Source organism: Protomyctophum parallelum, assembly GCF_964188405.1.
Source record: "Protomyctophum parallelum genome assembly, chromosome: 16".
NCBI lineage: Eukaryota > Metazoa > Chordata > Actinopteri > Myctophiformes > Myctophidae > Protomyctophum > Protomyctophum parallelum.
The window spans coordinates 39099116-39121216 of record NC_139711.1 but is presented as its reverse complement, the minus strand read 5'-3'; the positions used below and the strand labels follow the sequence as shown (position 1 = coordinate 39121216).

At 45.7% G+C, this 22101-nt stretch overlaps 1 protein-coding gene across 9 annotated transcripts in view; it reads right to left on the bottom strand.

Moving 5' to 3' along the window:
- rapgef2b (Rap guanine nucleotide exchange factor 2b) overlaps positions 1-22101 on the bottom strand; it is a 139348-nt gene that overhangs the window by 12334 nt on the left and 104913 nt on the right. For 6 of the 9 annotated variants that reach the window (XM_083785247.1, XM_083785242.1, XM_083785243.1 and 3 more), the window contains 15 exons: positions 17150-17286; positions 14607-14765; positions 14004-14156; positions 12191-12355; positions 11570-11677; positions 11061-11264; positions 9718-9826; positions 8880-9183; positions 8124-8281; positions 7052-7084; positions 5010-5250; positions 4157-4558; positions 3474-3685; positions 2665-2788; positions 1861-1884 (listed from right to left, as the gene is read on the bottom strand). In XM_083785247.1, coding sequence (XP_083641373.1) covers positions 1861-1884; positions 2665-2788; positions 3474-3685; positions 4157-4558; positions 5010-5250; positions 7052-7084; positions 8124-8281; positions 8880-9183; positions 9718-9826; positions 11061-11264; positions 11570-11677; positions 12191-12355; positions 14004-14156; positions 14607-14765; positions 17150-17286 — 2533 coding nt within the window. The remainder of the gene's footprint in view (positions 1-1860; positions 1885-2664; positions 2789-3473; positions 3686-4156; positions 4559-5009; positions 5251-7051; positions 7085-8123; positions 8282-8879; positions 9184-9717; positions 9827-11060; positions 11265-11569; positions 11678-12190; positions 12356-14003; positions 14157-14606; positions 14766-17149; positions 17287-22101) is intronic. The other 3 variants (XM_083785245.1, XM_083785246.1, XM_083785244.1) reach the window with 2 other exon arrangements.

Sequence of the window (22101 nt, the reverse complement as noted above, 5' to 3'; positions counted from 1 at the left end):
GGGAGGGGGTACACACGGTCACATGGTCCTATAGTTGACATTTCTGGGGTCTGACTCAGGGTTGGTTTTGTAGTATAGTAGAAAGAGGATTGTTTGCACGTGGCTTGAAATCTTAATGAAGGAGACACTGCAGGAGGAGTTGCTAGTGACTAAACAGACCCTTTTTTCCCCGGCCACATTTAGGGTGTTCAAAACATGCTGTGTTAGAGGAGTGATGCTCAAAGTGGGGTCCAGGGAATCCATGGGGGATTGATTGATTGATTGATAGTTGGGAACCAAATAGATATTGAGAGTGTCCGAAATAGACCTTTTGCTTCCATTACTTTGTTGAAATGTAAGAAGTTTGAGGACCAACCACACGACAAAGCACAACCCCAGGCGACCGACATGAATGTAAAGTATGATGATAACAGTCATTTTGTTATCAGAATGACTCCACATCGACGCCCTTTGCTAGTGTGGAGGATTGGCGTCCAGAAACAAACTTATAGGGATCGTGACATAACAAAATAATGTTTTTGTAATGTTTTTCTTTTTAGGTTTTCTGAGGTCAATTCAAAGTTCAAGTTGTGAGGGTGTAATTGAGAGCATAAAACCCAAAAGAAAAACGAAAAAATAATAAATGAAAATGAATGTCATGAAACCTTTAAAAAAAAGGCCAAGTGAGGAACTCAAAACAGCATGCTTCTTAGTAAAGTCAAATATGCTATCAAATGACCACATTTGCTAACACATATCGCAAACGCTTATCGCTAACACTTATGGTTATCAATTATCACTTATCACTAACACTTACTGTTAGTGTACACTTACTTACTGCCTGTTTAGAATGTGAGTATTATTCACGTTTGGTAACTGAAGGACACATACAAACTATTTCCGAGTAAACATACTCAGATATGAGGAATGTTATCATGTTACGTTGACATGAGATGTCAACAAAGTGAACAAACATTTCTTTAACCCCCACGGTGAGGAGTTTCACCACCAGGAGCAGTGGTGTACGTAGTAATGGTGATTTTATGTTTTGGGGGGGAATGGTATTTTAATGACATCACATTCTGCTCTCTACTGAACAGGTCTACTCTACATCGAGCAGGCCTCGAGTAGGTGTTTTTCAACCCATTTAATTTGAAGGCCCCATTATTAATTCTGCCTTTGAGCCACGGACGACCATTTGATCACATTTTGCCTCTCAGAACCTAAACGAAAGAATATTTTGTTGTCGTTAGATAAGATTTTGTCTACAATTCCAAACAATAAAAGAAAAAAAGATTCAAATATTAAAATAAAATACTTTTATATCAGTTTGCCCGGTGATTTGCAGCTTCAGAGCCTATTTCAAGTTGACACAGGACTCCATCTTGTTTGTGCATCTAAACCAAAACACCCAGGGGAAGATCGCTGACCACTGGAGGTATGATTACTTCTAACACGACTAGCGACGGGACCGCGATGGGCCGTCAAAAACACAATATTTTGCTAGAATTGCAATGATTGATTTTTGAGTTATTCATGTTTTGTATTATTAATCCCATCCATTAAAATGCAGGGGGAACACTTTGGGTGACAGCCCAACCGGAAATTACATAGAATGTTGCCCAATAGAGATTTCCGCCTTGGGCGGCCGAAGTGTTAAGTCAATGGGTCAGCTGATATCAGCAAAAGTGATGTGAGTTTCCCAGTAGGTTTGTGTAGGCAGGCGGGGGTTAGAGGTCAACTCAAAGCTGTTAATGAACACACGGAATCAGAGAGGAAGAAATAAAAGAACACTCAGGCAAGAGAGAGCAACCGTTAAAGGGTTAATATGGTGCATGTATGCAAGGCAAAAAAAGGTTCATATAGGGTCACCAAACTTACCCTAAACTTCTCCATTTCTTCTTCCTACAGGGGGGAGGGGTTGCCATGAACAGAGAAGCGTGTGGGTGGGGGGGAGGGAGGGCAGCAAAGGGTGGATGAATAGAGATAAAAAAAAACAAAGAGAGAAAGGAGACATAAGCTTAGGACAGGAAAGATCACCACAGATCACAAAAAGATCACCATAAGAAATCACCACAGGACAGACAAAGCATTTTCTTTCCACCAGAGGACACCCACCGCGAGAGAGACAGACAAGAGGACAGACCCTTCACATGATTACAACATCAAAAAGGACACCGACAGGGGAGCGTTCTATGTGCTCAAATGAGGCCGACAATGTGTCTGTGCGGTGATACGGGGAAACATTTGGGGGAGCAGTTGAAAAGAGGGCTCATTGGACATTCCCTTCCAAAAGTCTACATGAGCGAAAACCCCTGCAGCCAGTGTCCGGTTAGTCAGTGGACCAGCTGGTGGTCAGAGCCGGAGGAAGGAACAGTGAACAGAAATGCTTTGGTCACACAGGCAGATGCAAAAGATGGCAAAGATGGCAGCATATTTTGTCGCTTTGTAAAAATCTGTTGCTCACACGGACGTGAGTCATTGCAGCTACAGTTGTAGCTTTGCATCTGCTTCCATTTGTAGCTTTGTAGCGTTTGCAGCAGCTACAAACGTCAGATGCATCTTTGCATCTTCACGTCGCTGGCTTCCATTATCAATCAGTGGTAAGACTGCATCTTTGCATCCGCCTGTGTGAACGCAGCATCAGTCCAGACCCGGGTTTCTCTGTGGTTCCTCTCTACGTACCTGGTCCGGAACATGAGTGCCGGGTCCATGTTGACAGACGCCATGCGGCCAACATGGCGGATCTCTTTGGCGATCATCCTCAACTTCTCAAAGTTCACCAGGCCGTCCACTTTAGAGTCATTACCTGAGGCGAGAGAGAGAAAGTATACGTGAGGGGGATAAGAATGTTATGGATCCACCAGCAGATAATCTCAATCCTGACGTTGGTGAAACACCAAAATGCTCAGTCTTTTAGACACGTGAACCCCAGAAAACCCCCAGTAGCACTTGCCGTGCTACGGCAAGCCTCGACGACCTTGCAGGCGAATGCAAAGGCAAAAATTACGTAATTTTGATAGCATTTTATGTAAACATGGCACTAGTGTATACTCATAGTTTCATTGTGCAGATATTCTACTGTTAGACGGACGTTAGGCTCACAGATTGCTTATGATCCTTGATGATGATAATGCATTGTATTTGATGTATTACCATGTGTTGTTCTTGCTTACTGTAAGTCGCTCTGCATTAACCCATTCTGACCGGGCACCCATTTTGGTGTTGGCATCATGTTATGCTTTAGCTATTGAAAAATAGCAGATCTACAAGCTCATATCGCGCCACCGAGTGGCGCGATACGAGCTTGTAGGTCTGCTATTTTTGAAAAATCGAAGAACGACTGACATTTTTTAGAATCTGATCTCAGGTCAGAATGGGTTAATCAGACCAGTGTGTGTCCAGTGGGAAACCTCGTATGAATCTGATCTCAGGTGAGAATGGGTTAAGAGCGTCTGCTAAACGCCTAACATGTATAGTGCCCCCATCCATACCTTCGTGTAGGAAGGTGAGGTCCTTCTTGATGACGGGGAACAGGGGGATGATGGGAGGCTGAAGGTTCTGGTTGTTGAGCACGTTGCGGTACTTGGCCATGTTCCTGGACGGGTCGAACAGGTCCTGGAGGTCTCCGAACAGCTTCTCGTACTTGCTGGGCAGTTTCTCCCAGGTTCCCCTCAGCCTGGAGACCGGAGCCAGGTTCAGACCGCTGGAGGGAGGGAGGGACACGTTCATATGTTATGCTCAGTGGGAGAAAAAAAGTACTCACATGTTTTACTTAAGTAAAAAGCATCAACACTGCAATGTAGAAAGTAAGTCTTTCTACTCAAGTACATTAAAATGTACTTGAGTAAAAGTACAAAAGCACTGGCGTCGAAATGTTCTTAAAGTACCAAAAGTAGAAAGTACCATTTAAAGTTTTCAAATGTATAATAAACGTATAACAATGGTTTGAAAATAGCACTGATCTACAAGGACACAATGTGTCACAATGTGTCGCACCACGCCGCATTGTCGAGCTTGTAGAAATGGGCGAAATGTAAAAGTGTTTTAATGTATGTTTTGTAATAATAATCAAAGAAACTACGAGTAGAAGTAAAAGTATTATAAATACAAATACCTCAAAATTATACTTTAGTGCAGTACTTAAGTACTGTACTTTCCACCAGCAGTCTCTCACCTGATGATGGCGAACATGGAGTTGAAGTTCTTGCACTCGCGGCAGTGCAGGGCGATCTTGATGAAGTGCTTGATGTTCTTCATGCGGCGGAGCTGGTTGGGCTCGCGCACCACCTCCGTGGCCACCCAGAAGGTCTCGCGGTTGATGGCCTCCTCGAAGCGCTTCAGGCTGGCCGTGGACTGGCCCGGCGCCTTGGAGGAGCCGCCGCGCAGCTTGAACAGGTCGTCGATGTACTCCGTGGGCTCGATGGCGCAGAAGAGCTCGAAGGCGCGCATGGACAGCTGCGTGGACACCTCCACCGTGCTGAGCTGCAGCAGGGAGATCTGGCCCTCGCGGAGGAGGTCCTGGGCGTCCTCGTCCGAACACAGCGTCTCCGTCTCCATGTTGCTCTTCAGGTAGTATCTGTTGGCGAGGAGGAGGAGGAGGAACGGGTTGGTGGAAGAAGAAAGTAAAAAAAAAAATTGCTTTCTAAAATCAGTAGTTCTCAAAGTATTTTGTCATTCAAAACTATTCAATAATAGCAGATGTGCAAAGTTCCTATAGGCTTTATTCAATTGACCATAGTTACACTCCTGCTCTTACTTCCTACTCTGGGATGGTTCCTTGTTTTGAAGTTAGAGCAACATGGCCACCTTGAGAATAAGACTGCACATTCTAAAATTACAGATGCTTTCCCAGTCTGTCTCAATGTGTTAATTCCCTCCTGAAAACATATTTGTTTGTAATGTCATGTCTTCTACTGTATTATTTCTTCATTTGAATGCCTTTAAGATGAGTTGTTTTTACTTTGTAGAGATGGGGTTGGACTTGGCACCGATCTGAAAAACATATTATGATTGGCCCCTCCTCTTACCTGCCACTCAGTTGAATCCTATCCGCCAGCTTGGACAGCTGCTCCGGTAACCGCCTCTGTTTGATCACGCCCTCCGGCGTGACGGACACCTCGCACAGCGAATAGGCTTCGGGCGTGGCGGTCAGCGCGAACTCCCGGATGGCCTGGGCGACCACCTCCTTGGCCGTGGTGTCTTTACCTATCATGATGTAGCGAGACTGCTGGTCCGCCTTGAACACCCTCAGGACCTGGTCCGACATGTCTGTGTACGGGGGAAACGCCACACACAGGTCACAAACTACTAGAGCACACACTCACATGGGTTAAAGAAAAATAAAATCTCACCACTGAAATATTTTTTATGGCCAGTTCCGTATGTGCGATGTATTTGTGGAAGTAGCCTGGCCCAGCCGGTCTAGAGGGGCGGACGCCGGTCGAAAACAGGCGGTGGGTCCTGTTGGTTTACCGATCTGAGCAATCCAAATGACTGAAATCAGTCGTGATAATTATAATTTAAAGGTATATTCAGTGATTTCACTCAAAAAACCTTAGGTTTCCTTTTTGGCTGTGGGACCCAGCCTTTCGTCCAATCAGGATAGAGAGTCAAAAACGAAACCTAAGGTTTTTTGACCCCCAGGGGTTAACTGGGGACAGGGAGGAACTCCTTATATGGCCAGCACACTCTATAGTAGGGAGGATTATCACAACAAAACAAAAAAATAAGTGATATTTGAATTAAGTGAAATCACTGAATATACCTTTAATCATTTAGTCTCCACTCTTACATTGTCCATCACTGTACATTTGCGGTGCACATTATGGCGAACTTGGCATCCACTGCATTTACCATTCTAACTATTAGGAGCAGTGGGTGCAATTAACAGAGCGCCTGGGGAGCAGTTAATGTTTAAGAGTCTTTCTTAGGGGATACTTCAACACATAGCTTAGCGTGGGGGGGGGGGGCGACCAGCAACCTTATGATTACCAGATGGCCACTCTACCCACTCAGCTGCGGCGGCGGTTGGCGTAATGAGCTCCATGCAGGTGTTACCAATGATACTACTAATTAAGGCTCTCTTCCATTTAGGGTTATGGTTATTTAGGGTTAGGGTCATGGGTATTACCTCAGTGTTTCCTTGATCAGGGAAAAGCAAACGTGGTTACCTCACTTAGTGCTTCAACAGTGAATGTACAAAAAACCCTCTCACCAGAACATACACCCAGAAAGAACACCCACAAACCGCTGAGAACCATTAGAGAGAGCTGGGAAGGACAGCTGTCGATGGATGGAATGCCGTTAGCATCGCACACTCTGTCAAAACTTAAAAAGGAAATCAAGCCCGGCATCGCGAGCCGTGTCCATTCAACAGCTGATGAACACGGACAGCAGCTGAAGAAGCGTAAGGAAATTGTTGACAAATTGACAGAGAAGCCGCTCAACCTAAATGTGTGTCTGAAGAGCTTAGAGTAGATCAACTGACAGCATTGACAAAGACAACGTTGTATAAGTGTGACCATCGCTCATCGCTAACTCCTCACAGCCTCCAGGGAAACGCATTCAGCTTTAGATAAACGTTGAGATTTAACCATTTTCTGAGAGCCATTTTCTCTCTTTTTGTTTTGCATGCACCCCCGTGACGTCATGTGGCAGCCAGTGGGCGCAACCTCACTTCACACGAGTGTGATTTTTAAATAGCCAAATAGCAGCATACAAGATCACAACTTGTTACGACGCGTTAGGAGCTTGTAGGTTTCTGCTATACCAACTCCCGCCACCCCCTCAATTTATTTTTTAGCATTTCTGCCTGTAATGACAAATGCACAAAACAGGGACGGGTGGTTCAAAGTGGTTAAAGCCATTGCTACACAAAGTATTGTATATACCACTGTACACCACCGTTGTCAATGTCATTATGAAAGACAGGAAATCATTTAGTTGACTCATGATTAATAATTGCCACCGCACAGATCAATCAGGATCATTTTCTTTGTAAATGCAGCCCTTGATTCTTGCCCATGGAAGCAGAGATATGATGTCACACTGCGGCCTACGGGGTACTTACTGAAAAGCAATGGAGCTAGAGGACGACATAGGCCTAGGGTGTGAAATTACATTTGAATGGGTTAGTTCAGATTTTTGGACATAAAGCTGTAGGAAATACATTAATATAGTGGTTGCAAAGGTATTACTTGATTGCCTGAGTCCCGTGGTGGGAGTTCTGCTCTGGTTTTAGTGAATATTAAGTAGTTCCGGTCATTTGGTGGGGTGGGGGGGGCACAGGGTGGTCACTCATTAAAAACACACAAATCCACAAAACTAGTGTAATTTGTATTGTTGACCTATTTCAACCATATAGAGCAACATTATTTCAACTTTGACCCCTCTGTCACATGGAACTATGGTTCAAACTCACTCAGTGCATATTACTGTCGTAGCAAAATCTACACGCTCAAAACGCGTCGCAATGCGACACGTTTTGAGCTTGTAGATCAGCTATTTTTGCTATATTTGAATTGAAAACCTGAATGTTTTTTTTGCTATTTTTTAATTGGAATCCTGAAAAGTAACATTTTTATTTAATTTCAAATGCATTTAGTTATAGTTAAGTTTAATTTATGAACTGTTAACATAACTACATTGGACACAAAAAGACAATAACATTTTAATACTAGTCATTAAGAACTAGTCATTTAATACTAGTCATGAAGTAATTCAAACGGGTTTGGAATTGTAACAGCTGAAATCAATAATATATCAGTATTCTGATATTAACCCATTCTGGGCGGGAACCCCTTTTGGTGTCAGCATTATGTTACGCTTTAGCTATTGAAAAATAGCAGATCTACAAGCTCATAGCGCGCCACCGAGTGGCGCGCTACGAGCTTGTAGGTCTGCTATTTTTGAAAAATCTGATCTCAGGTCAGAATGAGTTTGAGTTTTGAGTTTGAATCTTTATTTCGGTCATTTGTACAAAACAGATAAACAAAAATAGGTTTAAGCAATTTACATTGCTTAATTTATTTATTTAAGAATGGGTTAACATGCGGGCCGCATTAAGTGAAGGTGGGGGCTGCATGTGGCCCCTGGGCAGCCAGTTGCCCACCCCCTGCAACAAATAGTTCTACTCCACTCACCAGGCTGGTTGTTGAAGTCCAGGATGCGGTGGTGAGACTGCAGCAGGTCCGGGTTGGACGACGACAGGTTCCCACTGACGGGCAGCGCGGGCGCCATCTGCTTGGACTGCTTCATGCCCACGATGCTGTCGTCCTGAGACTGGCCCACGCCCACATCGCTACGGAAACCAGAGGCGGGAGAAGAAGAAGAAGAAGAGGGCGGGAGGGTTGAGGAGGGAACGGTTCTACGGAACACGAGGCAGGGGGAGGGGGGGGGGTGGCCATGTTTGTGTGTCGGGGGGGAGGAAAGGAGCCGGGGGAGGGGGGGAAACACTGACATGCTGAGTTAAGACCACTTGGAGACGTTACAAAACGACACGACGGCAGTTCCAAATGGTCATTATTTATTATGGTTGGTTCTGTGTCTAAGCAGAGCGGACGTGGGGTTTGTGTGTCGGGTATACGCTCACGTCAAAGTGACAATAGAATTGCCTGGGCCGGCCTAGCGGTCCAGGCACCTAGGCTGGTAATCAAGGCCCGATACCGACGACCTTTGCTGCGTGTCAGTCACAACAGCCACGCTATTGATACCGTGAGATTATTTACTTTTAATACGATATGCATTGCAAAGGCAGATTGGAGGTTGGTTTACGAAAGGCTCGTACCGTACTGTCAAATCTCATACCGTTACATGCCTATGTTCTATAGTCAAGCAGATCTACAAGACCTTGCAGTGCCCTGTGTTGTGAAGCAAAGCAACCAGAAGGTCTTTCTTACTTGTAGGGCTTCGGCGGCAGGATGCTGGTGAGCGTCTTGTCGAAGATCTTCTTCAGCTTGTTGCGTCCCCCGCCCACCGTGTTGGCCTTGGCCTTCTTGCTGACCTTCTCCAGAGACATGACCTGCTCCACGTCCACCGCCAGGTCGGGGATGGAGTAGCGGCTCGCCTTCTTGATGTCGCCGATCTTGGGCAGGTGAGGCGCCCCGATGACGCCCACGAGGCCGCCGTTCTTCCTGTCGGGCTCGTCTTCTCCGTCTGCGTCGTGGTGGTCGTGTTCCGGCCGAGTCAGCAACTCTTTGAAGACTGAGGGGAGGGGGAGGGAGAGGAGAGTGGGGGTCAGCGCCATGTCGGCTAGTGGTGGTACATTTTTTGTTAAAATATTTTGTCCGCTCATACAGAATGAGCGGACAATAATATTACCATAAACGCATAAAGAGCTAGCCCTGAATTGGGTCCATGGAATAAAATACTTTCAGATTGGGGTCGGCGGCCAAATACAGATAATTCTGGGGGTTCTTGAGGTTTGAGCACCACTGATAAGTTTTTCAGAAAACCGTCAGGATTTAGAAGACATTTAGTAGAATCTGGCCTCAGTTCTTAAAGGGTTTTAAGTTTTAACCCATTTTGACCTGAGATCAGATTCTAAAACTGTCTTCTAAATCCTGACAGTTTTCTGAAAAAGCTATGTTTCTATGTCAGTCGTCACTCGGTGCCGCACTATGAGCTTGTAGATCTGCTATTTTTCAATAGATAAAGCATAACATAATGCTAACACCAAAAGGGGTTCCCGCCCAAAATGGGTCAAGCTGAAATGCTCTGGTTGTCATCATCTCTCACCTAGCAGGTTGGTTTTCACAGTAATGGAGAGGTGCGTGTTGTTCTTCAGGATCTCGTTGGCTTTGATGAGCTGAACGTTCTCAAAGTTCTGCCCGTTCACCTCAAGGATCTGCACACACAGACAGAGACAACAAACATTATGTTATGGAACAGTTGGTCGGGACTCGTATGTGAGTATAGCCTGAAAGAAACCTATACGCTTTTCTGGGCATAGATTGGCCCGGTCAATCTACCGCTGGAAACGGACAGTGACTCCCAATTGGTACAGCAACCTTGAAGGAAGAGTGTGTGTGTGTGTGTGTGTGTGTGTGTGTGTGTGTGTGTGTGTGTGTGTGTGTGTGTGTGTGTGTGTGTGTGCATGCGTGCGTTGTGCGTGCGTCAATTCCAGCACAGCTGTCGGCCCACGATGGCGGTACACTCTGTTAAGTGCAGCACATCAAGCAGTCATGGTGTGCATGTTTCAGCATTAAAGACAGCCTCCTCCGGTTCCCCGGGCAGTGTGAGAGTACAGTACAGTACAGACAGCCCCCTCCGGTTCCCCGGGCAGTGTGAGAGTACAGTACAGTACAGACAGCCCCCTCCGGTTCCCTGGGCAGTGTGAGAATACAGTGCATGCTTGGCAGGATGTTTGTGTTCCCTGCAGTGAGAGACAGCTGCAGGATGTTTGGGGACCGGCACAAGCTTTAAGTCCAAACCCCGGAGTCTCAGGACGGGGTTTACGGATTAAGAGACTTTCCCTTAAAGCCCCGAGTGCTGCGTCAGCGTCAGAGAGCGAAAATGATAGAAAGACATCGTGTGCGACGTGCAGATTATTTTTACGTGGCAGTTGAATTGATACTTAAAAAAATGTCAGTCGTTTTTCCACCACTAGTGTGTGTGTGTGTGTGTGTGTGTGTGTGTGTTGGGTGTCAGGGTAAGCTTGCAAAAGCTATCTGCGGTCTCTGGCACGTTCCGATTTAAGATATCTTCGGATGGCTTTAACGCCGGTTAGAATGTATAATTTAGCTCAATTAACGACAACAAACGAAACATAAAAACCTCAACAACTCACTGGAGCCCCCGTTTCCACCAGGGTTGAACCGGTTCCGTTCTTTTTCCCCGCCTAATATTGGAACCAGTCCAAAGTGTTTCCACTGAAAATGAATTGGTTCAGGACCCTAAAAGTCGGTTCGGAACTGGAACCAAAAAATGGCCACCGGTTCCGTGAAAGCACCCAAGGTTCCAAGGATCTACAAACGGAACCAAATCTAGATCCAAAGTTATTTTGGTGGAAAATGGGTCTGAAAGGCCTCCGATGGAACAAATTACAAAAAGAACCCTATGATAACGTCTTGCAGTCGTACCTGATCTCCACGCTTGAGTCCCACCTCGGCCGCCTTGCTCCCGGGCTCCACGGCGTCGATGAAGATCCGGAAGCCTTTCTCCTGTCCCCCCAGCAGGGTGAAGGCCAGAGGGGCTTCCCTGGACGGTTTGGTCAGGGTCACCAGCCTCAGCTTGGCTTTAGCAGCGCACGCTATGTTTAACAGTCTGAGGTGGCCGCACATTTTCTGCAGGGTAAAAGAGCGCAAAGGGTGCAACGCGTTACGAAATGTAAACCTGACAAAAAGTTAAACGTGCTTGATTTAACCACCTAACATGCAGAAATCTGCATCTCCAATCTGCAGCTTGCAGATCTGCTATTTTTACTTATTCATTTAAATTTTACAACTCAAATGTGTAACAAAATGTAACATAAATGTATACCGATGATTTGACTGATCACTGGAGAGCCAAACATGTGTGCATGCTAACATTGTGGCGAATTCTCTTTGTCACGACATAATAGTTGAGCTGGGAAGTTCGTTCAACAAACCTCTCTTTCCAGATTGTTCTCAAACTCCTCCAGAAAGCTAGTCATGGCCGCGTCTCCCTCAAAGTCATTAAAGTGATTGTTCACCCACAGTAAGACTACCCGTGTTACCTGCAGGAAAAAATGCACACAAGCACACAAACTGTAATAACTGTAACTGTAATATCAAGATCATGGTAGCCCTATATTATGCCTTCTTATGTAGGCAAACTACTATGGGGCTACACACCTGTTCTACAGTTGTAAACAGATTGTAATGAAAGTGCAGGACAGCACAAGGGTTACTATTTAGGCATTTAGCAGACGCTCTTTATCCAAAGCAAGAACATGAAATACATGGACATAGTCATCAAGGATCATACTGTACGTAAGCTAAGAGAACAGTATAATATCTGTACAATGAAACTATGAGTATACATACACTATAGAGTACTATGTCTACATAAAACGCTATCTAAGTTAAATAAGCCTTTGCATACGCCTCGAGGTCGTCGAGGCTAGTGCTAAATGCTAGTGCAAGTGCAACGGGTTAAGATGGAGTCTACGGCAGAAGAGTGGGAGTGGGAGTCTGCGGTTCTGATTGCAATGGGCAGTTCATTTCATAGTGTTGTGTGTTTCGTGTACCTTGTCCCTGAGACTGGGGTCGTGGAACCACTCCAGGAGTTTCTTGCCGACGACCATGGGGCTGGACAGGAAGGTCCGGTACGTCAACAGGAAGTCCTCAATGTAGGTGGGGTCGACCACTGAGTGCTCCTCCACCAGGTGCATCGTTAGACGCTCCGTTGTGCCCTGGAAAGAACACAAAACACACAGGAGTTGAATTGAAGTTGAGTTGACTGGATATTGAAGGTGTAATACAGATTAGGGCATTAACGAGTTGTGGCTTTTGCAACTAGAAACTTGTCAGGCCTCATTCACACGTAGCAAACAACAATCAAGAAATGTTTGGTCGTTTTTTTGAGCCACCACAATGCTTTTCCAATGGGAGTCACATGGTTTGATCAAACATTTGTGTTTGATTGCTGATTGCTCCCCCCTCAAACAAAAATGTTTGGTCAAACCATGTGACTCCCATTGAAAATAAATTGGAGCAGCAATCAAACCGCAATCAGACTTTGCACACGGACCGAACATTTGTTGTGTAGGTGTGTACGAAGCCTTAGTGAAAGATGATGTCGAGTAGACTCCTCGCTTGATGACAATCAAGCGATGGCAAGCGATGCGATGGCAATGTGTGATTGGATTGCATTAATAATACATGCTTAATACATTCTCCCCCAATGTCACTCATTCAGCCTTTCTTTCAGTCCTCAAGTCACACGGGTAGTCCAGACCTGTTATTTCCAGCTTCGGAATATAGCTTGAATTAAATCCTTTTTTATCAACTGTAGACCTTGAAAAGGTAATTCACGTTTTTATTTCATCACATTTCTGTAACTCATTATACTCTGTAAAAAATCAATTTCCCGCCTCCAAATGGTTCAGGACTCGGCAGCCAGATTACTAACTAACGTTATGTACCCATCCTAGCTGCACTCCACTGGTTACCGGTCTGATTACTAACTAACGTTATGTACCCATCCTAGCTGCACTCCACTGGTTACCGCTCTACTGCTTCCATGTTAATGTTATGTACCCATCCTAGCTGCACTCCACTGGTTACCGGGCTACTGGTTCTAACGTTATGTACCCATCCTAGCTGCACTCCACTGGTTACCGCTCTACTGGTTAACGTTATGTAGCCATCCTAGCTGCACTCCACTGGTTACCGGATTACTAACTAACGTTATGTACCCATCCTAGCTGCACTCCACTGGTTACCGCTCTACTGGTTCCATGTTAACGTTATGTACCCATCCTAGCTGCACTCCACTGGTTACCGGTCTACTGCTTCCATGTTCATTCTAATGTTATGTACCCATCCTAGCTGCACTCCACTGGTTACCGGTCTACTGGTTCCATGTTCATTCTTTGTTACCCATTGATTTTATGTATCTTATTTGCTGCTTATGTATGTAAAGCTCTTTGTAACTTTGTTTAAAAAAGGTGCTATATAAATGAACTAATTATCATTATTGGCAAGCTTTCCCGAGATTCCTTTGTGAGGCATAGTGGAAGCAAAACGGAAGAATGGAAAGGGACGTCCGCTAGGTCAAACAGAGGGACGTCCGGTTGGCCAAAGGGACGTCCGCTAGGCCAAACAGAGGCATAAAGGGACGTCCGCTAGGCCAAACAGAGGCATAAAGGGACGTCCGCTAGGCCAAACAGAGGCATGTGCCTTCAAGATTCCCCTTGACTTCCTCCTCCCGTTGGAGACAGGTCACTCCAATGAACTGCAGCGGCCAATGAGGCATCTATATATATTTTTAATATCTATGGTCAGCAGACAGACAGGCAGACAGACAGACAGACAGGTCTGTGCATGGCGTTCGTTCACCTTGATGACGATGTGTCCCTTCCGTGTCCCGGTGCGGTCCAGCTCTCGGTGCTCCTTCACCATGACGATCTCCCCCTCCTCCTCCACCTTCTGCATGTTCTTCTCCACCTGGTTGAGGATGCAGCAGTAGTCCTGCTGGGCGATGCACACAAACTGCAACCCCAAAACACAACGACACAAAGATGAATGAATGCACAGGGGGTCGTCGTCATCATCGCCACCATGGTGGACACTGCCATGTGGTGGACATTTCTGTCAAATATTATGGGCTCTATGCACACAGAATAACTCTCCCTACTTCCTGGCTGCTTCACCTCTTGGTGAAGGTGTTACAGATGATACTAATTCATGCTCTGTTCCATTTAGTGTGTGGACTGGAGTGGTGTCTAATTTTAGATGAAATTCTATAATTAGATACGGACAAGACCAAGACATTTGTGTGTATGGAACGGAATTTTATTCAAAAGACTATGACTAAAACTAAATCTGCTGTCAAAATCAACACTGTGTGTGTGTGTGTGTGTGTGTGTGTGTGTGTGTGTGTGTGTGTGTGTGCGTGGCGTGCGTGCGTGTGCATGCGTGTGTACGTGTGTGTCACCTCACCTGACAGTCGTCCACCTTGGTCTTCATCACACCCTTCATGTACTCCTTCTCCATGGTGGGGGACACCCCGAAACTGTTGCCCATGCACAGGATCTCTGGCCTGCCCTCGGGGTAGGTCACCTCCACCGAACCGTTCAGGATCACAGACCACGAGTCCAGCTGCACAGAGAGGGAGAACCCAGGTTTATATTAAAGACATTTAGACCTGAGGACGATTCTACAAATGTCTTCTAAATCATGACAGTTTTCTGAAAAGCCCATGTTTCCATGTCAGTTTCATGTCAAGGACCCTCAGAATTACATGAAATTGTCCTCCGACCCCAATCTGAAAATATTGTAGTTCCAGGGACGCCCCCAGAAGCAAAGAAAAAAAAAACATTTGCTGTGAAAGAATATATATTTGTGATTTGCGTCACATTTTCACAATTAAAAAAATATATCAGACCTACAAGCACGTATGAGCTTGTAGATCTGCTATTTTTCAATAGCTAAGGTACAGTATAACATACTGTAATGCTTAAAACACCAAAAGGGGTTCTCGCCCCCAAAATGGGTTAAAGACACGGTTGTCGTCGTGCCGAGTGGCCAACGGGCTAATGGGGGCCACCCCAGCCCCGGGCCCCTGAGCAAAGTCTCCTGATGAGGGACCTAAATTAGGCTGAAGAAACTGCAAATAATATTAACCCCCCTGCAAATAATAAAAGTCTTGTTTTTTTGGGGAGGGGGGATTATTTGGACAGGGTGTTTTATTTTATCTTATTTTTTTAAAGATATATTTTTTTACTTTTCTGCCTTTATTGATATGTTGAAAGTAGAAATGGAAATGGGGAGAGAGATGGGGGTGGGGGGGGGGGGGGGGAAGACACGCGGCAAAGGCCGGGATCGGGATCGGAACCCGCAGCACGCCGTCAGGCTGGCTCAGCAGCCTAGGTGCCCAGACCAACCGTCTGGGCCATGGATGGACAGGGCGTTTTGAATACGCAAAATGGTGTCAGACCCCGGGGCATTTAGAAGCACCCGGAGGGGGGGCTATTTTAGGGCAGGGCTACAATTTGGAAATATACACCTTCACATTTGTTTTATTATTATTATTATTTAGTGCAGAAAATCAACACGCTTTTTTGACTCAGTACTGTCTGGTAGGTGATAGACGCTGTTTGGACTCAGTACTGTCTGGTAGGTGATAGACGCTGTTTGGACTCAGTACTGTCTGGTAGGTGATAGACGCTGTTTGGACTCAGTACTGTCTGGTAGGTGATAGACGCTGTTTGGACTCAGTACTGTCTGGTAGGTGATAGACGCTGTTTGGACTCAGTACTGTCTGGTAGGTGATAGACGCTGTTTGGACTCAGTACTGTCTGGTAGGTGATAAGACGCTGTTTGGACTCAGTACTGTCTGGTAGGTGATAGACGCTCAGCGGAGCCTTGTTGTTCCTCATGACCCCACAGGAGGTTCTATTGTGCACGGGCATCACAGCATGAAAAAGACTTTAACCCATTCTGACCGGGCACCCATTTTGGTGTCAGCATCATGTTATGCTTTAGCTATTGAAAAATAGCAGATCTACAAGCTCATATCGCGCCACCGAGTGGCGCGATACGAGCTTGTAGGTCTGCTATTTTTTGAAAAATCGAAGAACGACTGACATTTTTAGAATCTGATCTCAGGTCAGAATGGGTTCATCAGACCAGTGTGTGTCCAGTGGAAAACCTCGTATGAATCTGATCTCAGGTCAGAATGGGTTAAGTGTGTGCACTGAGACGGGAGGCCTGTCTGTGTCCACTGCACGGAGAGAGAGAGAAAGAGAGAGAGAGAGAGAGAGAGAGAGAGAGAGAGGTGCTCTAGTTGCCCGGGGACGTTGGGAGACGTCCCTCCATTGAGATTTAACAGAGCAGAAAAACCCAACAACGCTCAGCTCCTATACTGTATGTCAGTGGTTCCCAAACGATTTAGCTCAATATACCCAAACGGGAGTCTCCTTCCTCCTCCCCAGGAACCAAGCTAGTGAAACATAGCAGATCTACAAGCTCAGCTGAGCTATTCTTTATAGCCCATACTCTTTGTTTTTCCCCCTACTATTAGTGGGAAAAGAATATATAATTATGAAGCTCCTGCAGGAATGTTTCTTTGTAGGTCATTTTGGATAAACGATTAACACGAAGTTAACCTGACCTAGGTTTGCTCAAAAATGTCAAATATTTATTCAAAAGCGATACTGTACAATAGCAACGACTACCCCAAAAGGTATCCTTTGAAAAAACCAGCCTGTCTAATTCATGAAAAATATTTTGAAATACAAATTCAAACTAAAAAGTAGGAAAACAAAGAAATGTAATAAAGGGATTATGCATGTACTCGTGATCCATAAAAATGTGTCCTCCTGGCCCACCGTTTGGGAAGAGAGACGGGTCATCCGAGGACGAAGGAATACAAATGCACACTGTCAGTTAAATGTGCGTTCGCACACACGCACACAGAAACACGCACAAACACAGACACACACACGCACGCACACACACACACACACACACAGTTTGCCCACCTCCTCTCCGTCGTTGAGCACGGTGGTCCCAGCCCGCTCCACCACGGCGAACACCATGACCGCACACAGCTCCCTCCTCACGGACATGGTCATGTTGGCGAACGCCGGCAGCTGGTGCATGAACTCCAGGAGTTGTTCTGCAGTGAAGAAGAGCACAGGTATGAGGAGGAATAAAGTCAGAAAGACAAGTCTTGACATCGGGGAGGATATAAGAGAGGGAAATAGACGGACTAGAAAAGCTCGCTCAGCATGCAGGGCAGCACGTCATGGCCCCAAGCCAAGGCATGTGATTATAATCAGATGTGCATTGTGTTAGAACTTAGGACCCTCTGGTCGCAGGGAGGGACATCTCCTTTATGTGTGTACATTACTGCATGTGCCATAACCTCTTCTTTAGATGCACAATCTATGTAAAGCGCCTTGGATAAAGGCGCTATATAAATGCACCATTTAGCATTTACCATTTCCTTGTCACCGTGTAGGGCTTGGTGACCAGAGGGCGGCAGTGGCTCAGGGGTAGAGTGGTCGGATGGTAACCGCAAGGTTGCCAGTTCGAACCCGGCTTCCCCCAGAGTTAGTGTCGAAGAGTCTCTGAACCCCTAATTGCTCCTGATGTGCTTGTTGGTGCCTTGCATGGTTTCCGCACAGCCATCGGTGAATGAATGTGTGTGTGTGTGAATGGGTGAATGTAATGCATAATCTATGTAAAGCGCCTTGGATAAAGGCACTATATAAATGCACCATTTACCATTTGGTGACCCTTCCTGCTCTTGTGTGGGTGGCTGTGATCATGCTTATTTATGGTGTCTTTTGTGAGCTGATTGAGTGAGTAGGTGGCGTCCAGGAGCTGAGCGGTTCTAGCGTCCTAGTGGAGGGTTTTTGGTTGTCCCTTGGCCCACTGGCAGCAAATGTCAAATCAACAGCCAAAAACCTGGGTGTACTTTTTGACAGTAGGATGACCCTTGTTACCCAGGCATGCTTTTTTCACTTGCGCAACATTTCTAAAATAAAATCTATTCTCACTCCCACTGACCTAGAAAGAATTATGCACACATTTGTTTCATCCCGCCTTGATTATTGCAACGGACTATATATCACTCTATCCAGCTCCTCATTATCCAAACTTCAACTTGTACAGAACACAGCAGCCAGAATTCTCGCCAACACCAACCATCGAGCACACACTACTTTTAAAGCCCTACAAAGGCCTACATGGACTGGCCCCACCGTATATTTGTGATCTTCTGCCCCCCAAGGTCAATGTGAGATCTCTGCGATCCTCTGACAAAGGCCTAATAATGGTTCCTGGGACTAAGCGAAAGACAAAGGGTGACCGTGCTTTTGCAGTAGTTGCACCTACTTTATGGAACGCCCTGCCTTGCACTTTAAAAAATGCTGAGTCTGTCAATATTTTTAAAAGGTTTGCTGAAAACGTTTTTATTTCGGAAACATTTTCCTGATGTTATTTGACCTTGATTATGTTGTTCTTATTTGCTTGTTGTACTGTCCTGTTTTAATTTTGATTGATTTTATTGTGTTCATTGTACAGCACTTTGTAACCTTGTTAAGAAAGGTGCTTTATAAATAAAATGTACTTGTCTCAAGTGAGGGCAAAGCTTCCGCGTTGGTGCCAAGGAATGTAATGAAAGGAAGGGACGTGAGTCACGTGACTGGACGCCATCTAATGGCACACTTCCATAGAGGGTATGGACATGACATCATCGGACCTGGAAGTTATGCGGGAACGCCCACTGGGTGGCAAAAAAACACTTTCTGGCCTTGACAGCCCATTCATCCAAACAGAAAAGTCCTGTCTGATTGCATTAAACAATGTTAAAATCACCAACATTGCAGCTGTAGTTTTTTTTTTTTTTGTCCACCATAGAAACGTTATGAGCTACGTTCTGTCAAGAAATGCCCTGCATTTGATTATTTTTCTTAGTGTCAGAGTTTGGAAGTGCTTGTTTTCAATAACACAACATTTTGCTGCCTCCTGCATTATGTGACATTTAGAAACAGGTGGTACGTAGGACGGTTGAGTGATTTCCAACGAGCGCTTCCAAACTCCAACACTCCTGCTGCTGATCAATGTTTTGCCACTCAGTCTAGATGAGGGGGGGCGTGTCTTGATCGGAAAATAATGCATGTGCATACTCTCTATACAGGTCGCTCCAATAGCCAAATGAATTACGGGTGCAGTACTTAGTTTAGACAGTATTTGGTTTAGACTAGACTAGTCATTGGTTAGACCAGTCATTAGTCCTACAACTACAACCTATCTCAAACCATCACCCTAACCTCCCACGGGGCAGCACACCTAAACCTAACCTTAACCCATGTCTAACCAATGACTAGTCTAAACTAAGTATGCACCCCGGCAGCACACCTAAACCTAACCTTAACCCATGTCTAACCAATGACTAGTCTAAACTAAGTATGCACCCCCAAATGACAATACCCCAAATCTCGGCGACTCGCTCGCTCACACTCGATCACTCCAGCATGGCGGTGTTATGGTGAAATTGGTGACCTGCCGATAATAATGTGACCATCTTGTGGACTTCGGACACTGACATTATGTGAATTGTGAATATCTACACGATTGTCAGCAGGTCACCAATTTCACCGTGACACCATCATGCTGGAGTGACCGAGTGTGAGTGAGTGAGTGGCAGAGATTTGGGGTCTTGGAATTTGGCTCATGAATTGCAGGGGCGAATAATGAGGCGTCAACCTTTCTGTGTCTATGGTCTACAAGCCCTGCAGGCTTTTCCTCTCCCAGCAACCACACCCCTTGTATTGTTCGAACAGACTGGTTTTAGCAGTGGGCAGCAGTTTTTCTAAGTTTTTTTGTTTGTGACACAAGGAGTTTGTGTAATTTTGGGCTTGGCTAAGTTGGGGTAGTTTCTGTTTAGTGTGTGTCTTATTTTTTGCTGTCAACAACACCCTCTCAAGCATAAAATAAACATGCTTTTCATGGATGACCTTCGAGCTAATGGTGAGAGTTAGGGAGTTGGAGAGATATATGTCTTCAGAAACATTTGGCAAGACCAGCCCATCTCCTTGTACAGCTGCCATTTTCACAATTATTTTCTTTTCACAAGTCAGCCAACAGGCCAATGTGACTCCTTTGCAGACAGGAACATAGACAACGCAAGTTATCAAGCTCATCTCTAATGCGTAGCACTAAGGCACCAATAAGAACAAAACTATGTACATAAATAACATACCCTGTAAGAGCAGGGTTGGTGTAACTAAGAGTGAGGCTGAAACATATTAAGTAATAAGTACATGAATATTATCAACTGCCATGCAACTTTGACAATTTCAGCCTTGAGCCGTGTGCAAGCAGATTGCATGGCTGTGATTAGCTGGTTAGTATAGTCTAATTATAGACAATTCCAACATGTCCGAAAGCTCTATAGAGTCTGGAACTACAGCTCCCAAGAGCCGAGTAACGGAAGCTGTCTCTGCTGCTCAGACCGGAAAACACAACTGAGTCATAGGAGTGGGAGATTCATGTTATTTGGGGGCGGATAGTTTAACACAGAAAAGTATCATAGAATTAACACCGGCAAAACTAGTGAAAGAAGAAATAACGCCGAAAACGAACTAGCCACCTTAGCTTCAACAATCGACACGCTGTTTTGCCCTTGACTTCGAGTAGGACTTATTTTTGCCTCTGCACCAAGTGAGGGCTGGCGTCACATCTCGCATCTGCTTTATCACATGAAAAGCGCTTCCGTTCTCCAGACTGTATGACGGAACATTGAAAATTGCGAGACTAGCTGGTTACTAGTGCAGATCCCATAGGCCAGAAAGACAGGCAGGCACCCGCTTGGCTAAAATAGTTCTGATCCATAGCCTTGTATCCCATCCCATAGCCTAGGAGGGAGGATGGCTCTGTATCAGGGGCGGCGGTGGCTCAGGGGTAGAGTGGCTGGATGGCAACTGCAAGGTTGCCTGTTCGAACCTGGGCTTCCCCAGAGTTAGTGTCAAAGTGTCCTTGAGCAAGACACTTAACCCCAAATTGCTCCTGATGTGCTGGCTAGTGCCTTGCATGGTTTCTTCCACCATCGAAGTATGAATGTGTGTGTGAATGGGTGAATTGATGCACTATGTAAAGCGCCTTGGATAAAGGCGCTATATAAATGCACCATTTACCAATATCAGGGAGCGGTAGCGATAATAGTGACCAGTAACAACAGAACTAGTACACAAATAGTGCAGGTCTTCACTGCAGCAGACATGGAGTACACACTGTCCTGAGGAACAGAGACTATCCCCTACAGACCACACACGCACACACACACACACACACACACACACATCCACTACAGTCTAGGCTGGCTGACCTGCACTTGGCATGGAAATGTCGCGTGTGTTGGTGTGAGAGACACTGCGTGTGTGTGTGTGTGTGTGTGTGTGTGTGTGTGTGTGTGTGTGTGTGTGTGTGTGTGTGTGTGTGTGTGTGTGTGTGTGTGTGTGTGTGTGTGTGTGTGTGTGTGCGGAAGCTCTTAAAAGTTTAATAATGCACCAGGATAGAAGGGAGAGGAGCTGAGATGAGATGAGAGGAAAAGACAGGATGAGAGGAGGAGGAGAGGAGAGAGGAAAGAAGACGAGCAGGGAGGGATGTGACCTAGAAAAGCCTGCGGGTGTGTGTGTATGGGGGGTGGGATGTGGGACGGTGGTGTGTCTGTGTGTGTGTGTGTGTGTGTGTGTGTGTGTGTGTGTGTGTGTGGGGGGGGGGGGGGGGTTGTGGGACGGTGGCGGTGGGGGATGGTGGGGGTATCTCTATATCCAGTGCATCCGCCCATAATCGTCATCATCCTCGCCCACATCTGTCTGGATAAGCTGCATGGCTGTTTACATTCTCGCTCACTTCTAAACGTTGTCATTCCATATTTGTGACATTTATGTAGTGGCACCGTGCCACTGTTTAAACAAAGTAT